At 43.7% G+C, this 22,795-nt stretch overlaps 1 protein-coding gene across 1 annotated transcript; it reads left to right on the plus strand.

Moving 5' to 3' along the window:
- The first annotated feature begins 374 nt into the window (after nucleotides 1–374).
- On the plus strand, nucleotides 375–12,763 carry LOC142209816 (hematopoietic cell signal transducer-like). Its single transcript, XM_075278864.1, has 4 exons — nucleotides 375–480; nucleotides 10,448–10,471; nucleotides 11,968–12,108; nucleotides 12,326–12,763. The coding sequence occupies exons 1-4, from the start codon at nucleotides 426–428 to the stop codon at nucleotides 12,364–12,366; spliced, it is 261 nt and encodes an 86-aa protein (XP_075134965.1). The 5' UTR covers nucleotides 375–425; the 3' UTR covers nucleotides 12,367–12,763.
- Nucleotides 12,764–22,795: the final 10,032 nt, after the last annotated feature.

Below are 22,795 nucleotides of genomic sequence, written 5' to 3' on the forward strand. Positions count from 1 at the left end.
GGCAAATAAGATTCACTATCCTGTACACATGCGCCTATAGGAGGCTGTAAAGGGACTGGAAATCTTGGCAGAATTCTGAAAACAGCTCTGGAGTATCAGACACAATGTAACAGAATAAACATTGCAGATACTGAACATTCTATTTAGATTTAAAGGGACAGCACACTTTTTGTGAGATAATTGCAAGGACTCATAAGAGGGTGTAAATGACTCTCTAATGCCTCGACCGTCAGGCCAAAGAGAGTATCAATAGAGGAAGTTAGCTCATATCTGATACGTCTTCCCCCTTAGTCCCCCCTCGTAGGTCATGGAGGGGAAGGCATTAACCAGTAGTGTGACATCCTGTTTTATGAGAGTGACATAGACGAAGGTTAAGTCGTGGGGGGGCAGCAAGCGGCGCGGACACGACTACAGGCTGGAGGACAATGATGGGGAACCTGCAGCTTATCCTCTGCTCCTTCCTCTTCTGGCTTCCCTGGGGTAAGGAGAGCATTATTTGGCTTCATCATTTTAAGACGGGAGGGGTGCCCTTTAAAAAAATAAAAATAAATTCTATGTTTTAACACTTTTATTGCCATGCTATGTGTAGAGATTTATCTTTGATGTATGACCCTATAGTATGGAGTCACATGAAATATTATATGAGCAGACAACATTCCCTGGGGATCGTGTAATCCTGACTGATAATACGATTTATAATATCTAAAGTGTCCCCGACCCACCGAGACATCGGCTCGAAGATCTGTTATTTCATCTTATTGCTTGCAGTCCTATGTAACACCACAGATAAGACAGTGATAACTCTCTGAGTACAGATAATGTAGTAGATGTCACCTGCAGTCCTATGTAACACCACAGATAAGACAGTGATAACTCTCTGAGTACAGATAATGTAGTAGATGTCACCTGCAGTCCTATGTAACACCACAGATAAGACAGTGATAACTCTCTGAGTACAGATAATGTAGTAGATGTCACCGGCAGTCCTATGTAACACCACAGATAAGACAGTGATAACTCTCTGAGTACAGATAATGTAGTAGATGTCACCTGCAGTCCTATGTAACACCACAGATAACACAGTGATAACTCTCTGAGTACAGATAATGTAGTAGATGTCACCGGCAGTCCTATGTAACACCACAGATAACACAGTGATAACTCTCTGAGCACAGATAATGTAGTAGATGTCACCTGCAGTCCTATGTAACACCACAGATAAGACAGTGATAACTCTCTGAGTACAGATAATGTAGTAGATGTCACCAGCAGTCCTATGTAACACCACAGATAACACAGTGATAACTCTCTATATACAGATAATGTAGTAGATGTCACCTGCAGTCCTATGTAACAGCACAGATAACACAGTGATAACTCTCTATATACAGATAATGTAGTAGATGTCACCTGCAGTCCTATGTAACACCACAGATAACACAGTGATAACTCTCTATATACAGATAATGTAGTAGATGTCACCTGCAGTCCTATGTAACACCACAGATAACACAGTGATAACTCTCTGAGCACAGATAATGTAGTAGATGTCACCTGCAGTCCTATGTAACACTACAGATAACACAGTGATAACTCTCTGAGTACAGATAATGTAGTAGATGTCACTGGCAGTCCCATGTAACACCACAGATAACACAGTGATAACTCTCTGAGTACAGATAATGTAGTAGATGTCACCTGCAGTCCTATGTAACACCACAGATAACACAGTGATAACTCTCTGAGTACAGGTAATGTAGTAGATGTCACCTGCAGTCCTATGTAACACCACAGATAACACAGTGATAACTCTCTGAGTACAGGTAATGTAGTAGATGTCACCTGCAGTCCTATGTAACACCACAGATAACACAGTGATAACTCTCTGAGTACAGGTAATGTAGTAGATGTCACCTGCAGTCCTATGTAACACCACAGATAACACAGTGATAACTCTCTGAGTACAGATAATGTAGTAGATGTCACCTGCAGTCCTATGTAACACCACAGATAACACAGTGATAACTCTCTGAGTACAGGTAATGTAGTAGATGTCACCTGCAGTCCTATGTAACGCCACAGATAACACAGTGATAACTCTCTGAGTACAGATAATGTAGTAGATGTCACCTGCAGTCCTATGTAACACCACAGATAACACAGTGATAACTCTCTGAGTACAGGTAATGTAGTAGATGTCACCTGCAGTCCTATGTAACACCACAGATAACACAGTGATAACTCTCTGAGTACAGATAATGTAGTAGATGTCACCGGCAGTCCTATGTAACACCACAGATAACACAGTGATAACTCTCTGAGTACAGATAATGTAGTAGATGTCACCTGCAGTCCTATGTAACACCACAGATAACACAGTGATAACTCTCTGAGTACAGATAATGTAGTAGATGTCACCGGCAGTCCTATGTAACACCACAGATAACACAGTGATAACTCTCTGAGTACAGGTAATGTAGTAGATGGGGGGGGCTGTCCGATCACTAATGCACTGCAATATACCAGCACTTGTATTACAGGCCGTATAGAGCAACCTGTAATAGAAGTACTAGCGCAGCTTAATAAATTAGAATATCATCAAAAAGTTATTTTTTTTAGTAAGTCAATTAAAAAAATGAACCCCATATATTATATTGAGTCATTAGAAACATTCTGCTAATATTGATGACTATGGCTTACAGCCAAGGAAAACCCAAATGAGAATATTTTATAAGACCAATTGTAAAAAAATTATTCAATACAGAAATGTTGGTGAAATGACAAGCCTGACCAGTAAATCCCCTCAATCCTTGGTGGGGGCTCCTTTTACATGAATGGCGGCATCAATGTGGCAATGTGGTCTGAAGGGATCAGCCTGTGGCACTGCAGAGCTTGTGTTATGGAAGCGCAGGTTGTATGATACTAGCCTTCAGCTCGTCTGCATTATTGGGTCTGGGGTCTCTCATAGATTCTCTATGGGGTTAAGGTCAGGCGTGCTTGCTGTGGTTAGTAAACCAGGTCTTGGTACTTTTGGCAGTGTGGACAGGGGCTGTTGGAAATTGAAATTTCCATTTCCAAATATCTTGTGCACAGAGGGAAGCCTGAAGTGCTCTAGAATCTCCTGGTAGACAGCAGCGTTGCGCTGACTTTGGTCTTGATAAACCACAGTGGTCCTACACCAGCAGATGACAAGGATCCCCAAACCATCACTGGTGGTGGAAACTTCACACTAGACCTCCAGCAGCTTGGATTGTGTACAGCGGCCTCTCCACTCCTCCTCCAAACTCTGGGACCAAACACATGAAATCCAAAATTGAATTTCATCTGAAAACACCTTTGACCACTGAGCAACAGTCCAGAACTTTTTGATGATATTGTAATGTAATGATGAGATGCAGTAGTATACAGTTAGGGCCAGAAATATTTGGACAGTGACACAAGTTTTGTTATTTTAGCTGTTTACTAAAACATGTTCAGAAATACAATTATATATATAATATGGGCTGAAAGTGCACACTCCCAGCTGCAATATGAGAGTTTCCACATCCAAATCGGAGAAAGGGTTTAGGAATCATAGCTCTGTAATGCATAGCCTCCTCTTTTTCAAGGGAGTTCCCTCGTAAACCTGTAATCAATGAAGTAGTTAAAAGGTCTGGGGTTGATTCCAGGGGTGTGGTTTTGCATTTGGAAGCTGTTGCTGTGACCAGACAACATGCGGTCAAAGGAACTCTCAATTGAGGTGAAGCAGAACATCCTGAGGCTGAAAAAAAAGAAAAAAATCCATCAGAGAGATAGCAGACATGCTTGGGGTAGCAAAATCAACAGTCGGGTACATTCTAAGAAAAAAGGAATTGACTGGTGATCTTGGGAACTCAAAAAGGCCTGGGCGTCCACGGATGACAACAGTGGTGGATGATCGCCGCATACTTTCTTTGGTCAAGAAGAACCCGTTCACAACATCAACTGAAGTCCAGAACACTCTCAGTGAAGTAGGTGTATCTGTCTCTAAGTCAACAGTAAAGAGAAGACTCCATGAAAGTAAATACAAAGGGTTCACATCTAGATGCAAACCATTCATCAATTCCAAAAATAGACAGGCCAGAGTTACATTTGCTGAAAAACACCTGAAGAAGCCAGCTCAGTTCTGGAAAAGTATTCTATGGACAGATGAGACAAAGATCAACCTGTACCAGAATGATGGGAAGAAAAAAGTTTGGAGAAGAAAGGGAACGGCACATGATCCAAGGCACATCACATCCTCTGTAAAACATGGTGGAGGCAACGTGATGGCATGGGCATACATGGCTTTCAATGGCACTGGGTCACTTGTGTTTATTGATGACATAACAGCAGACAAGAGTAGCCGGATGAATTCTGAAGTGTACCGGGATATACTTTCAGCCCAGATTCAGCCAAATGCTGCCAAGTTGATCGGACGGCGCTTCATAGTACAGATGGACAATGACCCCAAGCATACAGCCAAAGCTACCCAGGAGTTCATGAGTGCAAAAAAGTGGAACATTCTGCAATGGCCAAGTCAATCACCAGATCTTAACCCAATTGAGCATGCATTTCACTTGCTCAAATCCAGACTTAAGGCGGAAAGACCCACAAACAAGCAAGACCTGAAGGCTGCGGCTGTAAAGGCCTGGCAAAGCATTAAGAAGGAGGAAACCCAGCGTTTGGTGATGTCCATGGGTTCCAGACTTAAGGCAGTGATTGCCTCCAAAGGATTCGCAACAAAATATTGAAAATAAAAATATTTTGTTTGGGTTATGTTTATTTGTCCAATTACTTTTGAGCTCCTAAAATGTGGAGTGTTTGTAAAGAAATGTCTACAATTCCTACATTTTCTATCAGATATTTTTGTTCAACCCTTCAAATTAAACGTTACAATCTGCACTTGAATTCTGTTGTAGAGGTTTCATTTCAAAACCAATGTGGTGGCATGCAGAGCCCAACTCGCGAAAATTGTGTCACTGTCCAAATATTTCTGGCCCTAACTGTATGTCATACAAGCCTGGGAGCCTACGATAAGCTCTCAGCTGTCATAGCAAACCCCCCCCCCCGAATCTCGTTTGGTGTGCCAGCGATCCCTGGCAAAATGGCTGACCGTGGTCATTAGCTTTATAATACAACAGAGACCCGGCGGCTATTACAGCAGATGTTGGGAAGGGGTTAAAGAGGTTTGTCATAAATTCGAGTGACCCTTGTGGCAGCTGGGAAAGTGAAAAATGAAAAGAAAAAATCCATATTCATATGTCTATTTTGACAGAGGATTTCGCCTCAAAATCCGCCTCCATACAATGGTGGTCTATGGAGAACACTAGCGTTCCTTTTTCCGCTAGGGGCATGTCGCCGCTAGCGTAAAAAAGAAGCGAGCTGCCCTTTCTTCAGGCGGATTCACTGGCAGCAGCAACCTCCGGAGTCGGCCTATTTATTTGAGCCGACTCCGGAGGGGGAAGCAGCGACCGCGACAGTCGTGGCAGGCGGGTTTTGACCCAAGAGTGACGCGGGGAGCCAAAACCCACTCCCCATGTGAATGAGCCCTAACAATTCCAGGAGCCACACTGCTCTCTTACCGTACAGAGTATCATGGGAAGAATATGCAAATCTGTCTTCCATGATGTAATTAGGAAGTCAGCTGCTGCCTCAGTGTTGCAAACCAATAGAGGGCGCTCACTGGATTGTGCAAGCCTGTCTTCCCTGATGTAGTTAGGATGACAGAATCTCAGTGAAATAACCCAATAATAATTAGCATCATACTCGACCTTCCAAGAGGCCTTTGTTTTGCAATGATGCTGGTATTATTACCAGGTATAGTCTCTCAATCGAGGGCGGCCGTTTCGATGTTATTGCATCTCGTCAGCTCGATGTAAAGAAGACTAACCTGGTAGAGGTGAGAGGCTTAGACAGGGTTATGGGGATATTGTCACTCCTTGGGTCTCTCCCCAAGGAGTGACAATATCTCCTTAACCCATACAGAGTAAAACGGTAGGTTTAGGTATTGCAGTGGTATACATCGTATGGTGGGTGAGCAGTATAGGATTGTTATTACCTTAGCTGTGCTGTCTCAGTACAGCTGATCTGCAGGGGCCCTGGCTGTCAGATCCCCGCAGATGGAATATTGATGGACTACTCAGAGAACAGGCCATTAATTTTAGTAAAGTGGAGAACCTATTTAACACGTATGGACATCATTTATATTGGGGGAATAGGGAACACTTTTGGTGGCAGGAGGCCCTGTGGGGGTATCTCACAGGAGGGCTGTGTGCGTGGCTTTATAACGTGGCGTAAATGATGATAAATCAGACGGAGCGAGGAACGTGGCGTGACTATTTTTTTCATGGCTTGTACGCCATTACTCGTAGGGTGAGCCCTCGAATCGATCCCACTGGTGGGGCCTAGACATCCCAGTCTGACACTGCTATCATGTGTGACACTGTCTACTGAGCTGCTGTATCTAAGCTCTCCATGTTTGATACTCTTAGATACCGCACAGCTCTCAATCACAGATTCATTAATCACTGGGCAATTGTCTCGGGGATGAGATACTTTGTGGTGATACATTACATGATGACATATTACGAGTCTACACTTCCTCTGAGGGGGGTAAAACCGCACGTTTCCCGTAAGCGCAGGGGTCCGCAATTGAGGATGTTTGTACACTTGTGGTTTCTCTATGTGTTATAGGTGGGGTGTGACAGTGTAATGTATTATACGCTGTATCTAAGCCTATGAAGTGATATACTGTGTCCTGAGGTAGTGTATCTAAGCTCACGGAGGTAGTGTATCTAAGCTCACTGGGTGGATTTATTGAACTTTCCCCCCCAAAAAAACCTCATAGCAACCAATCACAGCACAGCTATCATTTATCAGGAGCAGAATACAAACGAAAGCTGCGCTGTGATTGGTTGCTATGGCCAACAAAGACGTTTTTGATTTACGCCCATTTTAGACTCTGTTCACATCTACGTCGGAGTCGACTCCATCGCATGGTCCTCCGAGAATCTGCGGAGGAAGAAATCCTGCACGGAGGACTTTGGTTTCAGTTTAAGAACAATGGACGCCATTATAGTCAACGGAGTGCACCAAGCTCTATGTGTTACCACTGTTTGGCTGGTCCGTCTCTCTGATGTTCAGATCCCAAGATGGACTTGAACAAAGGAGATGCAACGCTAGTGTTAAAGGGATCCTATCTTTTAAACACATTTTTCCCTCCCTGACATGTCGGAATAGCCTTAAGAAAGGCTATTCGTCTCCTACCTTTCCTTGTCTTCTCCATTCGCCTGCAATCCCGGTTTTTCTTGGTATGCAAATGAGCTCTCACGCAGCACTGGGGGCGGGCCCCAGCGCTCAAGCAGCACTGGGGGCGGCCCCAATGCTGCCAGAGAGCTCTCCAGCACTGCCTCCATCTTCTTCTTCAACGAGGTCTTCACTGTGTCTTCTTCCGGTGGTGTCTTTGGGCCTAGGGCAAGCCGACTGTGCATGCCCGCCGGCCACGAGAAAATGGCCGCTTACAATACAGTCGAAGCGGCCATTTTTCTTGTGGCCGGCAGGCATGCGCAGTTGGCTTGCCCTAGGCCCGAGGCCTAGAAGTTAGAATACATCACCAGAAGAAGACGCGCACGGCGAAGACCTTGACCAGAAGAAGATGGAGGCGGCGCTGTAGAACTCTCTGGCAGCATTGGGGCCGCCCCCAGTGCTGATTGAGCGCTGGGACCCGCCCCCAGTGCTGCGAGAGAGCTCATTTGCATACTGAAAAAAACCGGGATCGCAGGCGAACGGCGGCACGGAGAAGACAAGGAAAGGTAGGAGACAAATAGCCTTTCTTAAGGCTATTCCGACATGTTAGGGAGGAAAAAATGTGTTTAAAAGATAGGATCCCTTTAATAAATGTTTGTTTGTTGGGGTGGGAAATCTTGCCGTTAACCCTTGTGGTGTTTTGGAGGAATTTACAGCAGTTTCTCGTTTGTGACTTGAAAGGGCTAAAACTGCGCTGGGGAAAATTGCGAGTGAGAACGGTGATCAAAGATCTTATGTGTGCTGCCGTGATGAGGGATTTCGATAGAAATGGCTTTGGGGGATGTTCTTAAAAACAAACAACATATGGGGCAATGGACCCTCTGCTGCCCTGTTGCCCGCTCCTTCCTAGGGAGGGGGTCAGTACTTGGCCGTGGACGTTACACAATTCTGCCGATTCTTAACGGGATGAAATTTGTCGTTCTGCCCAGATTTCTTTCTTACCAGTGACACAACTTTTCCTGTGAAGTGACATTCAGGGCTACGGGCTGGTGCCGCTGTGTAGGATGGCGAACGCTTGTCTGTGACTAATACTGAAACCTACACATTGTAGAAGTTTACCCACGGCTTATGGTACTAGGTGAGGGGGAAGCAGACGCATGACGGTACTTTATAAGGGTAGAAGATCTGTCACTTTGAGGGTAGAAGCAGTATGTTATAGGGCAGGAGAAGCCGAGCAGATTGATATATAACATCATGGGAAAATATTTAGTATAATATTTAAGTTATTATTTTATATGATCTAATGAGTCCAAGGGGCGGAGCTAGTGATCAACAGCCTTAAAGGGATTTTTCCATGAACGTAATCAAAATTGAAATTTGTAGACAATTAAAAAATTAAACATTTTTGCAAATATAATTTTTTTTTCCAAAATTTGCAGAGTATTAAAGATTTCCTTTAATCATCTTAGTGTTGACAGTCGGTTGTCAATGGATATGACCACGAATGAAGGATTCTTTGACCTGGGACCCAGCCGTGATGTCCTTATTGTGGCCGGGTTATCTTCTCATACATGTAGTGTCTTTGCCTGGTAAACGGGCGACAATAAGGACATCATGGCTGGGTTTCTGACCATTAAAAAGGTCCTGAATTGGTGGTCGTACCCATTGGCAAGCGATCAAGACAACAGACTGTCATCACTAAGATGGATAGAGAAAATCTAAATGATTTATATTTGCAAAAAGTTTTAATTTTTAATCATCTACAAATTTAAATATGGTCAACCCTTTTAAAGGGATTCTACCATTAAAACTTCTTTTTTTGTGGATAAGACGTCGGAATAGTCTTTAGAAAGGCTATTCGTCTCTTACCTTTAGATGTGATCTCCGCCGCGCCATTCCTTAGAAATACCGTTTTATATTGGTATGCAAATTAGTTCTCTCACAGAGATGGGGGCGGGCCCCAGCGCTGAAAATGTGATGAGGGCGTCCCCACTGCAGCTCGAGAACACGATCCTGCGACGCCTCTATCTTCGGCTGGATCCTCCCCTTCTCTGTCGTCTTCTTCCTGCGTCACCTCCGACGCCTGCGCAGTTGGCTCTGCCAGTGAGACACTAGTACAGCCGACTGCACATGCCGGCCGGTGGCCATTTTTGAGAAGCCGCTCTTGCTCTTGTAGTTCAATGCTGGAGCGGCCTCCCAAAAATGGCCGCCGGCCGGCATTCACACTCATCTCTGCCGGTGTCTCACTGGCAGAGCCAGCTGCGCAGGCGTTGGAGGTGACGCAGAAGGAAGACGACAGAGAAGGGGAGGATCAAGCCGCAGATAGAAGCGTCGCAGGATCGTGTTTTCGCGCAGCAGTGGGGACACCCCCATTGCATTTTCAGCACTGGGGCCCGCCCCCCATTGCTGTGAGAGAACTAATTTGCATACCGGTAAAACAGGTATTTCTAAGGAATGGCGCGGCGGAGATCACATCTAAAGGTAAGAGACGAATAGCCTTTCTAAAGGCTATTCCTACGTCTTATCCACAAAAAAAGAGGTTTTAATGGTAGAATCCCTTTAACAAGGGAATGTAGCTCCGCCCCCTGGACTCCTAAGAGGGAAGCTAGTATTTAACTGAGCAAATAAAAATTTATACAAAATTTTCCCACAATCGTTTACATTAATCTGCTCTAATATACAAAAGAGGTGCAGATGTGCCTATTGTGTCCAGGCCCCAACCTGCCGGGGGCCCTTAGTCCATTCACCTATGTAAAAAGTAGGATTATACGAGATGATGCAGAGATTTCTTCTGAATAGCGGAATAAATTATACAGCTGATATATCACATGTCCTGATTATATACCGATGATGTCATCAGAGGTTAGGTCTGTGGTCTACAGCGTCTCAAGGACATGCTAAGCCGAGCTCTCATTTTGCAATATCTGAAGCGACGCCGATTCGAAACTTGTCATTGTCTGGTTGTGGCGAGTCCAGAGTAATCCAATTACAGCTATTTCAGTAAAATACAATACATTGTCCAGGACGTAGTCATGGTAACCATACGAGACCCCCATTCTTTATACTGCTGTTGATTTTAGACAATTTTGCATTTTTTTTTTTTCAAAAAGTGTAATTTACAGAAATATTACAGTTATTTTAAGTTCAATCTTGATTGTAAACGGATATATATCATTTTTTTTTCTTTTTTTTTTTTTTTCAGCGCTTGCAACGCCCACAGAACCAGGTAATTCATCTACGTGTCTGGAAAATCTGATGTCATCACTGTCACCATGACTTCTGCCACAAGCCCGGCCTTACATAATAGATAATATAACACTAAGATGCTCATACACCTCATCCATCTGACAGCTATGCCTCTCACCCCCTATACACATGCACACTTGGCTCACCTGACATCTGCCATGGTAAAGGTCTCGCTGCTAAGTAAAAAAATGTTAAATGTCCCAAGTTAGGAAGGGGCTCCATTACAGATTTTGCATTGGGGCCCAGGAGCTTCTGGTTACGCCTCTGGCTCTCTAACCTGTTCCTATTAAAAACACATGCACACTCAGCAGATTACCTATACGGTATGTATGGTGGGGTCAGAATAGCGGTTGGATAACTGAACATTTTAATGATGCAGGTGCTGGAGGTATCTGTGCCATTCATTTGGGCTCCAATACCCCTTCACCGTCAGAAGGGGGCGCCTTACAGTTACAGGTGATTAGGAACGCCCTCCCTGATAGTACAAGGCTATGGAAGAGTACTGTCAGGGGAGACTTCCTTACAACCCAGTGATGAGGCTACCGGGGCAGATACCAGGGAATCCAACAGTGTGGTGAATTCAGAGCATTGTCATTCCCTGTCGTCCCACCAGCGGCACAATACGAGCCTTGTGCCGCTGTTGGGACTAAGGGAAAACAGATTATCTACATAATCATCCATATATAGTGGTGTATAATACAGCTGGTGCCAGGGGACATGGAAGGCCCTCTTCCAATTTTGGATGCGTTTTTCTTTTCCTATTTCCTTCCCCTATTAAATCTATAGGGAAAATGTTTGCTGGAGGGCTGATTACTGACTCCATTTACTTTTATGGGGCGGCAGGAGCATTAGGGCTCGTTCACACGGGGCGGATTTTGGCGCTGAATCCACGTCAGAATCCGCCCCCTCACAATAGAGGTCTATGTAGACCTCTAGCTTACTTTTTCCCGTGAGCGGTATGTTACCACTCATGGAAAAAAGAAGCGAGCTGCCCTTTCTTCAGGCGGATTCTGCAGCTGAGTCAGCCCCGGCGTCCGCCTTTGGACTAGGCCCATTCATTTGGGCCTACTCCGGAGCGGGAAGCCGCGACTGTCGAAAGCCGTGACAGGCGCATTTTGGCCCTATTGACTCTTCCCGCATCAATATCAGGACCAAAATACGCCCCCTTGCCACGTGTGAACTAGGCCTTACATCGCCTGCAGTCCCATAGAAGTGAATGGAGCGCAGGTCACAAAAGCACACTTAGGGGGACTTTCCGTCCCCAGTCCTCCTGATCATTGGAGAACCCATCGATGGGACACTGAGTCTCTGTCCATAGTGACACAACCCCTTTATCTCATATCTCCTGCACTTTGCTGGTACTATAAAATGTCTTATATTTTTTCATTTCTGCAATATGGGGCCTCAGCCTAAGGGTCGATGTCCACAAAAATGTAAAAATAAGGACCTACAGCTCAGGCTCTTTTTGTCTTACAGATGCGGCTTGCGGAGACTGTTACCGGATTGATACCCCTACCCTGGTTGGGGTTGTTTTGGGAGACATTGCCCTAACTGTTATCATAATCCTGGTTGTTTATTACCTTACCAAGAAGAACTACCAGAAACATCAGGAAAATGGTGAGGAAGATTTGGGGGGATTTTTGTTACTGTTTTCCTTTTGGCTCGTATCACTGTGTCGCGTCTGTATATCTACAGTAGGCTATGCCAAGTATGGCCATATTGAGCCCGATCCCATGATCAATATTAGGCCGGGCCCATAGAATGCTGCCGTCGGTGTCCATATAGCATAGATGTGTTACTGACGTGACAATTGGTCTGTTCTTCTATATTCCAGATGACAGGAAAGTCTACATGAACATGCCGATGAACCGATAAAAAAACAATCACCTCCAAGACCTCTTCTGACCAATTATTTGTAAAAATATCTCAAGTGTCCTTCATGTATTTGATATGTTCTTCAGCATATTGGATGAAGACAATTGGAACTCACCAAGGAGGAACAGAAGAAAGGTCAATGTTAACGGCGGGGTCAAAAATGTCTCAGTCCTGTATAAGAACTGGGTATTAAAAATGGTAAAAATATTGAACTCTTTCTAATGAGATGGCCCCACTTTGTATCCTTGAGGAGACACCAGGCAATGCACTCTGGGTAAAGGTATGCAAATTCTCTACAGAGGGAAGAATTCTATCTCTCTAGTGCCACCTATAGGTAATCACTATGTAAGTCAACACGCTAAAGGGATCCTATCATTGGATACCCTTTTTTTCATGTAGGAATAGGCTTAAGAAAGGCTATTCTTCTCCTACCATTAGATGTCTTCTCCGCGCCGCCATTCGGTAGAAATCCGGGTTTTCTTTGGTATGCAAATGAGTTCTCTTGCAGCACTGGAGGCGGTCCTCAGCGCTCTAACAACACTGGAGGCGTCTCCAATGCTGCGAGAGAACTCTCCAGCACTGCCTCCATCTTCTTCTGGAACGCCCTCTCCCTTCTTCCTTATAGTCTTCTTCCTTCCTGGGTTTTAATCTTCTAGGCATGCGCAGTCGGCTCGGCTATCGTGCCTCAGAAGAAAATGGCCACTTACATCAGCTTACTGTGTAAGCGGCCACAAGAAAATGACCGCTTACACTAGCTTATTGTGTAAGTGGCCATTTTCTTGTTGCCGAGGCCTAGAAGGCCTAGAAGATTGAAACCCAGGACGGAAGAAGACACAGGGAGAAGGTATTCCAGAAGAAGATAGAGGCGTTGCTGGAGAGTTCTCTCGCAGCATTGTGGATGCCCCCAGTGCTGTTTGAGCACTCTGAACCGCCCCCAGTGCTGTTTGAGCACTCGGGAACGCCCCCAGTGCTGTTTGAACACTCGGGACTGCCCCCAGTGCTGTGAGAGAGCTCATTTGCATATGAAGAAAACCCGGATTTCTACTGAACGGCGGCGTGGAGAAGACATCTAAAGGTAGGAGAAGAATAGCCTTTCTTAACGTTATTCCTACGTGTTAATCAGAAAAAAAAGGGTATCCAGTGATAGGATCCTTTTAAAGCGGACCTGATAACAGAGCTGAAAAGCCCAAAGACACATATCATCTGATCGGCGCTGTCACACTGAGAATTTGGGTGTTTTGTTTATCCAAAGCTGTTCAGCTATTCTACAGATATAAACCCTTTTAGTGTATACTAGCCAAGCGAGTGCTATAGAGCAGATGATGTACGTCATTGGGCTTTTCAGATCTCGTGAGAGTTCCTCTTTATAGATCCTTAAGACTCCTCTAGGGATTCTAACCACATCAGAGATGGGAGTTCCTAACCTTGGAAGAGATTTTGATTGGATAAGGCTCATTTATGTTCGGACATTGAAGGATTTGATGCTTGTATTGGGGTGCAAACCAGATCGTACCCATTCACTGACTGCAAGCAGAAATCTTGACAATCTCATACAATGGATTCACTGGCCCATTAATATTGATTCATTGTATTCTTTGTTCGCGCGGCCTCTGCAATCCTTTACGTTATCCGTTTTTCTATTATATCCTCTGTTTTTGGGGGACGCTTCATTGTTTGCTGATGTTATTGTATAGACAAATAAAGATACAATATATAGAATGTGAGATTATTCTTGTTCTCTTCCATGATTGGACATAGTCATGTGATAGGTATCATCCCAGTACTCCACGATCTGCCTGGGTGTGAATATGTTATTTTAAGGCGGGGGGTCAGAAATCAGAAGATGCTCTGACAGATTAACCCCAAGGATGTAACGATCAATAGCAACCACGGCATCCAGAAGGTCAAGGGGCAAGATTGCCACGGAATACCATGGCATCCAGAAGGCGAGACATCGGTCTACTGACTGCCCATAGGGAACCTATGTGCGATGTTCTGCAGTAGGGTAGGTATCCCCATGTACGTATAAGTCCCCACTATCCAAAAAAGCATTATCTATCCCGTACAGTGGACAGCTTAAAAAATATATATACAATATATACAATAATGTGCAAATTAAAGTGTTTTGGTCACTTTGCTTTCCCCAAAAAATAGCAATAAAAAGTGATACATTGGTACCAATAGAAAGTACAACTAGTCCTGCAAATAAAGAACCCTGACGTATTACTATGAACAGTAGAGGGGATATTGTCACTCCATAGGGAGAGACCACCATGTACCTGTGTGGAGTCTTACAAAAGCCATTTTCGCTCCACTGTGGGGGATTGTGGGGAGAATATGCAAATGTATTTCCCAGGATGTAAATAGGGAAACACTGCCTCTGTATGCTGCCCTCTATGGGAAGCAGCTCCCTTGTACATCATGCCTGACTTTCCAACAAGACTTTAATTGCAATAATGCGGGATTTTGCCAAGTCAGTATCATCCCAACTGTGGACGGCCGTTTCGATCTGATTGGATCTCATCAGCACAGCCTAGGGAGAACTGACTTGGCAGAGGTGAGAGACTGTCCACAGTGGGGATGATACTGACTTGTCAAAATCCCGCATCATTAGTCTCTCACCTCTGCCAAGTCAGCTAAACAAAACATTATATGTACCACAAAAAAGGGACAAATTAAAGTACAACTCGTCACGCAAAGAGTAAACCCTCACATAGGTATGACAACAGAAAAATAAAAAAGTCATGAATTTTGGAAGGCAGGGAAGGAAAATCCTACTAATCCTATCCTACTAATATCCTACTAATATTAAATGTTTGTTCCTCAATCACGCAAAAACAGCTGAACGAATTTGCATTAAATTTGCCACATACCTAGATAGGAACCCCAATTAAAACATAGGCTACTTTTTATCCCGGTAAATTACACTACACAACCGCAGTGAAGGAATGTAGGTTCACACAACACTAAAGGACCTGTGATGACATCATCACAGGTCCTTGAGCCATTCTAGGATATGATCATGCTAGGCAGTGGGCGGAGCTACACACTATTTTGTGGGCAGAGCTATATAGGATGAAGCTGGACAGTGTGAAAGCTGATGAAAATGGAGTCGCATGGAAGATCAGGAGATTGCAGAACATGCAGGATGTGTGTGGGCAAGAGTAGTATATCGGGTGTAGAGTTTCAGTGAGTATGACAGGGAATGTGTTGTTCTGCCTCTGATGAGGGAGGGGGGAGAACTTTGGCACACTTCAACATCCGTTCAGCCCTTTGTAACACAGAAGCTGCTCAGACGGTCACATAATAAAACCCCTGTAATCACAATTACCCGATTTAGCAGAGCTTACGCGGGACTGTAGCACACCTCTGTAGGCTTTCCATATGCAAACATGTACATACAGCTATCCTATGCATATGCAGCGATGTAGCAGAGCCAAGACGCGGGAGCAGGTTGATCAAACTTTGGCACATTTCAGCAACATCCATTCAGCCCTTTGTAACACAGAAACTGCTCAGACACTGACATAAGAACATCCCTATAATCCAAATGGCCAGATGTAGCAGAGCTTAGGCAGCGCTGTAGCACAGCTGAGTACGCTTACCATATGCAGAGATGTACATACAACTGAGTATGCTGCGCATATGCTGCGATGTAGAAGAGCCAAGACGCGGGAGCAGGCAGATCATCCACAACAGCAATTGGCTAAATAAAAGCGGCTCAGCACCAACACCAACTTGCAGACGAAGTTGTGGGCATATGCTAGTACTAAATAAGTTGTTCACAACTAACGTACAAGCTACCCTGCATGCTTAAAGGGTTAATGCAGAATCAGTATAAGGTAAGTAATGTAATGTATGTACACTCTAGTATTAGAATAGTGAGCGCAGCTCTGGAGTATAATACAGGATGTAACTCAGGATCAGTACAGGATAAGTAATGTAATGTATGTACACAGTGACTGTACCAGCAGAATAGTGAGTGCAGCTCTGGGGTATAATACAGGAGGTAACTCAGGATCAGTACAGGATAAGTAATGTAATGTATGTACACAGTGACTGTACCAGCAGAATAGTGAGCGCAGCTCTGGAGTATAATACAGGATATAACTCAGGATCAGTACAGGATAAGTAATGTAATGTATGTACACAGTGACTGTACCAGCAGAATAGTGAGCGCAGCACTGGAGTATAATACAGGATAAGTAATGTAATGTATGTACACAGTGACTGCACCAGCAGAATAGTGAGTGCAGCTCTGGAGTATAATACAGGATGTAACTCAGGATCAGTACAGGATAAGTAATGTAATGTATGTACACAGTGACTGTACCAGCAGAATAGTGAGCGCAGCTCTGGAGTGTAATACAGGATGTAACTCAGGATCAGTACAGGATAAGTAATGTATTGTATGTACACAGTGACTGTACCAGCAGAATAGTGAGCGCAGCTCTGGAGTATAATACAGGATAAGTAATGTAATGTATATACACAGTGACTGTACCAGCAGAATAGTGAGCGCAGCTCTGGAGTATAATACAGGATAAGTAATGTAATGTATATACACAGTGACTGTACCAGCAGAATAGTGAGCGCAGCTTGAACTTGAGAATGATAGGGAAATGTACGTAACTCATTGAAATCTATGGAGGCTTTTTATCCCATTGATTTCAATGTGTTATGTGTGTTAAATGAAACCAATTGAAGTCAATGGGATTCTGTTTTCCACCGCTGATTCTTACACGAGTTATAATGCCAGAATCAGCACCGTGTTACTCCGTGTGAATGCCCCCTTATGGATTTATGTGTGTAATGTAAGTGTGAATATTACATATAGATGTGTCTATCTGCCAAGGGACTGAAGAAGGAGGCCTAGATACACATCCTGCACAGGGGCCATATGCTACACCAACAATATTTTTATTGCTAGTATAGTGACAAGAATGTAAAATGATAAATTATATATATATATATATATATATATATATATATATGTATATACAATGTATATATGTAATTTGTTATTGGAGATATACAGATATAGAGCAGCGGTTCAGCCTTATAGGCCTAGGCTGCATTATATGTGCTACATAATGTTTATCTGTGTGCAATGCATTTGTCTATATGTGTATTTTATACATATGAAATCCCTGGAGTGGTGCCATTTTTCCTCTCTCTCTGTGCAGGTATATGTTGTGAGAAGGTGACAGGCAGATTGCTGGAGTCCCGGTATAACTCTCAAAGGTTTCTAACTTATGTGTGGTGCATTGTGAGTCTGGAGTAGGCCTCAGCCCCAGGTGTGGGTCCTAGGCTTGTTACTGGGCCATAAAAGGCTGCAGAGTCTACACTTCAGGGCAGATCCTGGGAGTGAGAGGAGGTGTCTGGGTCTGTCCTGACACTGTGAGTATGGTAAGACTATGCTGCGTTATTTGGTGATTTCTGTGGCTAGTAGTAAGCCACATGTACAGTTAGTACTTCTTTCTAGTTAGTGCTCAGACGAGCAGGGTTTTGTTTCACATTGTTTTTGCCTGAAGTTATGGCTGTATGTTATTTTGCTCTTTTTATTTATTTTGCTGTTTTTTTTGTTTTTTTTTTGCTACAGTTTGTCCCTTAGGGTTGAGCCGATCTTGAGATTTCAGGATCGTTTATAAAATCTGATTTTCGATCATCGGGATCTGATCTTTCTCGATTCTGATTGCTCAACCCTAATGTTAGCCAAGCATTGTGGGAACTAACGTGAGACCTCGATCCTGCCGAAAAAGATCAAGATCGGAATCCGATCCTTTCCACTCCTGATCGCTCAACCCTAGTGTCCCTACATGTTTGCTACCTTCCCCACAATGTATGTAAGATATATATATATATATATATATATATATATATATATATATATATATATATATATATATATGATGTCTATGTGCAAATCTTATATATGCATGTGTATATCTGCAAAGGGAACGAAGGAGGGGGCCTAGATACACATCCGGCCAAGGGGCTGTTTGCAAGAGTATTTGCACTGGCTATAGTAGCCACGGTGTTAAATGATAGCTATATGTTTATCACATTTTTGGACATGTACAAGTGTGTGACCTCCGCCGCGGTGGTTTAGCCTTTCCTTTTGCAATTGATTTCAACTTGTAAAAGTTAAAAATAAATCAGAATATGGACTTAAAGCTTCAGTGTTGCAACACCATTGCCATAGCACTGTCTTGTTGTGCAAGGTGCTGTTTCGCTCCTGAGTCACACATCACAAGACTCAGCTCTGTGTGTAACACCATGTGTATTAAAGATGTAGACATCATGTTCAGCCTTGTCACAAGACGTACTGCCCTCCGGAGGTCTGATCACGAAAACCATGCTTTACCTCCTTGGTGTTTGCTCAGTGCAGGCGCCGCTAGATGTGTGATATTGTTGCAGGATGTTGTGCGGTTTCCATATGTGCTGGAGAGTTGTGGGTACTCGGCAGAGCTTTGCATTCAGTAGACTGACTGGAGGGGTCTTCTTATCTATCAGATGTTACTTAAAGGGTTTTTCCACCTATATCATATAGGTGACCAGATATTAGTAACATCGAAAGTTAGAAAGGAGGTCAAGGTTTCATAATTATGTGTCTTTTACCTACAGAGATATTGGGATGTGGTGGACATTTTTGCAGAACTGATAACAGGTAGTGCAGCCGTATACTTACCTACCAAGTGTCCCAGATTCAATGGGAAAGTCTTAGATTTTGCGTGCTGTCCCCGCTTGAACTCTGTGCACGCTCATATTGAGTTCAATGGTGAACTAAAAAGCTGTTTGCTAACTGCATCACCATTCAAGCCTTGTCTATGATGTCAGCAGCTTGGACGCAGATGGGAATCATAGTGCTGGGGCAAGATGGTGGCTCAGTGGTTAGCACTGCAGCCTTGCAGCGCTAGAGTCCTGGGTGCGAATCCTGCCAACGACAAACATCTGCAAGGAGTTTGTATGTTCTCCCCATGTCTGCGTGGATTTCCTCCCATGCTCCAAAGACATATGCAAGAGGGGGTATTATATTTGTGGGGGCTACAAGTGGTGCTTCTTACTGTATGGGGGTTGCAAGGGAAATACTGTATTGTTTGGGGGTCAAAAGGGAGACGTCATACTCTGTGCATGATACTGTATCGGGGCACTAATTTGGAATGATACTTTATCAGAGACTCTAAAGGGTCCCCTATAGTGTGTGGGGGTGCAACAGGGTCGGTTGGAATTGGGCAGGCTCCAAGTGGTCATGGACAGGGTCAATTTTATTGCCCCTTTTCAGTCTTCTGAAGGTTGGGTGGTATTCATATCATTCGTCACCTTTGAATTTTCATGATAGCAACTAGTGGTGTTAGAGAGGCAAGGGGACGTGATTGGGAACTCTAACACTGTCCAGAGAGGAAGGCAGTGACAGTGCTCAGAATGACACCCTCCTGTCTGACACCATCCACTTGGTGCTAGAGAGTCTGATTAGGATATCCAAAACCAAAACTAACTGCATTGATTGCTAGGGAAGAGTGGGAGCTAGACAAAAAAATCCAACTGTGCCAGAATCAGTGGAGAGGAGACTATTAAAGGATGAGAAGACTTAGAGTTGGTGAAGGTAGTGAAATGTTCTCTAAAGGCCCACTTAGTTAAAGGGGTATCCCCCCTAGGGTAGGGCTAAATACCCTAAATCAAAGGTCCACCAAAGAATTAAAAGAAGCCTATAGCTCTCATCAATTCTCTAATGTTACTCTGCCGGCACCATAAAATAAAGTGATATCGGAGAATTGGTGAGCACCATCCGCTTTTACTTTCTATTCTTTGGTGGTTATTGATGCAAGTGTGGACCGGTTGAGCATCACCATGCCCATTACAACACGCTCATTATATGGCATCCCAGCAAGCTGCTGAGATGCCAGAACAATCACGGGCACAGCGCGAGGAACAAGTTCAGCCGCAGGCCAGCTTGACACCAGTCGAAATGCCGCAGCAGGCAGATCATCAACACCAACAACATGTTCATTATATGGCGTCCCAGTGAGCTGCTGAGATGCCGGAACAATCACAGGCACGGTGTGAGGAACAAGGTCAGCAGCAGGACAGCTTGCGAGCTGCCAAAATGCTGCAGCAGGCAAACCATCGATGGCAGTAATTTGCTGAATATAGGTGGATCATCAACGCCAACAACCCGCAAACGAAGTAGCAGGCAGAAGCTAGTATATATACAGTCCTATGAAAAAGTTTGGGCACCCCTATTAATCTTAATCATTTTTAGTTCTAAATATTTTGGTGTTTGCAGCAGCCATTTCAGTTTGATATATCTAATAACTGATGGACACAGTAATATTTCAGGATTGAAATGAGGTTTATTGTACTAACAGAAAATGTGCAATATGCAATAAACCAAAATTTGACCAGTGCAAAAGTATGGGCACCTCAACAGAAAAGTGACATTAATATTTAGTACATCCTCCTTTTGCCTCTAGTCGCTTCCTGTAGCTTTTAATCAGTTCCTGGATCCTGGATGAAGGGATTTTGGACCATTCTTCTTTACAAAACAATTCAAGTTCAGTTAAGTTTGATGGTGTCCGAGCATGGACAGCCCGCTTCCAATCATCCGACAGATGTTCAATGATATTCAGGTCTGGGGACTGGGATGGCCATTCCAGAACATTGTAATTGTTCCTCTGCATGAATGCCTGAGTTGATTTGGAGCGGTGTTTTGGATCATTGTCTTGCTGACATATCCATCTCCGGCGTAACTTCAACTTCGTCACTGATTCTTGAACATTATTCTCAAGAATCTGCTGATACTGAGTGGAATCCATGTGACCCTCAACTTTAACAAGATTCCCGATGCCGGCATTGGCCACACAGCCCCAAAGCATGATAGAACCTCCACCAAATTTTACAGTGGGTAGCAAGTGTTTTTCTTGGAATGCTGTTTCTTTTTGGACGCCATGCATAACGCCTTTTTTTTTATAACCAAACAACTCAATCTTTGTTTCCAAAATGAAGTTGGCTTCTCCAAATGTGCTTTTTCATACCTCAGGCAACTCTATTTGTGGCGTACGTGCAGAAACGGCTTCTTTCTCATCACTCTCCCATACAGCTTCTCCTTGTGCAAAGTGCTCTGTATAGTTGACCAATGCACAGTGACACCATCTGCAGCAAGATGATGCTGCAGCTCTTTGGAGGTGGTCTGTGGATTGTCCTTGACTGTTCTCACCATTCTTCTTCTCTGCCTTTCTGATATTTTTCTTGGCCTGCCACTTCTTGGCTTAACAAGAACTGTCCCTGTGGTCTTCCATTTCCTTACTATGTTCCTCACAGTGGAAACTGACAGGTTCAATCTCTGAGACAACTTTTTGTATCCTTCCCCTGAACAACTATGTTGAACAATCTTTGTTTTCAGATCATTTGAGAGTTGTTTTGAGTAGCCCATGATGCCACTCTTCAGAGGAGATTCAAATAGGAGAACAACTTGCAGTTGGCCACCTTAAATACCTTTTCTCATGATTGGATAGATCTGGCTATGAAGTTCAAAGCTCACTGAGGTTACAAAAACAATTTTGTGCTTCAGTAAGTCAGTAAAAAGTAGTTAGGGGAATTCAAATCAATAAAATGATAAGGGTGCCCATACTTTTGCACCGGTCAAATTTTGGTTTAATGCATATTGCACATTTTCTGTTAGTACAATAAACCTCATTTCAATCCTGAAATATTACTGTGTCCATCAGTTATTAGATATATCAAATTGAAATGGCTGTTGCAAACCCCAAAATATTTAGAACTAAAAATGATTAAGATTAATAGGGGTGCCCAAACTTTTTCATAGGACTGTATATATAAGCAAACACAAACCTTTGGGGATTCATCACCCGCAAAATGGAAGTGAAATTTTTATGGTCTGGAAAGGAGGCCCAGTGGAGGTGAAAAAACCAAAAACAAGCAAACAGTTAAGGGGCATTCACATGGAGGAATGGTGAGGAATTTGGTGTGGAATTTTCCACTAGCGGAAAAGAAATCTAGCGGAACCCATTGAAATCAATGGAAGAATTTATTTTCAGCATGGAAAATTTCACACCAAATCCCTCACCATTTTCCTCCGTGTGAATGGACCCTTATACTCTCCTTCCCTCACCTCTTCTGGGCCGCCTTCCCTTGGGTCCATTTCTCACCTCTTCTGGCCTCCTACCTGATGCAACATTGAGGCCCAATCACAGGTCTCAGTATTGACCATGGGGTGCGTAATGAGGCTGTAAGAGGCCTGAAGAGGACTCATGAAGATTTTTGGATGCCACATGGAACCCTAGAAGAAATGGTGAAAGGTAAGTATAACTTTTTGTTATTTTTGTTACACCTCCCCTGAGCCTCCACCTATTATACTATTATATTAATTTTGCTTTCGGTTCCATCTGAACAAGTTCAGACCACAAAC

This window comes from Leptodactylus fuscus, chromosome 6 (genome assembly GCF_031893055.1).
Source record: "Leptodactylus fuscus isolate aLepFus1 chromosome 6, aLepFus1.hap2, whole genome shotgun sequence".
Taxonomy (NCBI): Eukaryota; Metazoa; Chordata; class Amphibia; order Anura; family Leptodactylidae; genus Leptodactylus; species Leptodactylus fuscus.

Bases quoted from the DNA above. Each gene is read 5' to 3' on its own strand.
- LOC142209816 (XM_075278864.1), top strand. From the start codon at position 426: ATGATGGGGAACCTGCAGCTTATCCTCTGCTCCTTCCTCTTCTGGCTT. The intron at 10,472-11,967 runs GTAATTCATCTA...TTTGTCTTACAG, and splicing joins TGCAACGCCCACAGAACCAG to ATGCGGCTTGCGGAGACTGT. The intron at 12,109-12,325 runs GTGAGGAAGATT...TCTATATTCCAG, and splicing joins CCAGAAACATCAGGAAAATG to ATGACAGGAAAGTCTACATG.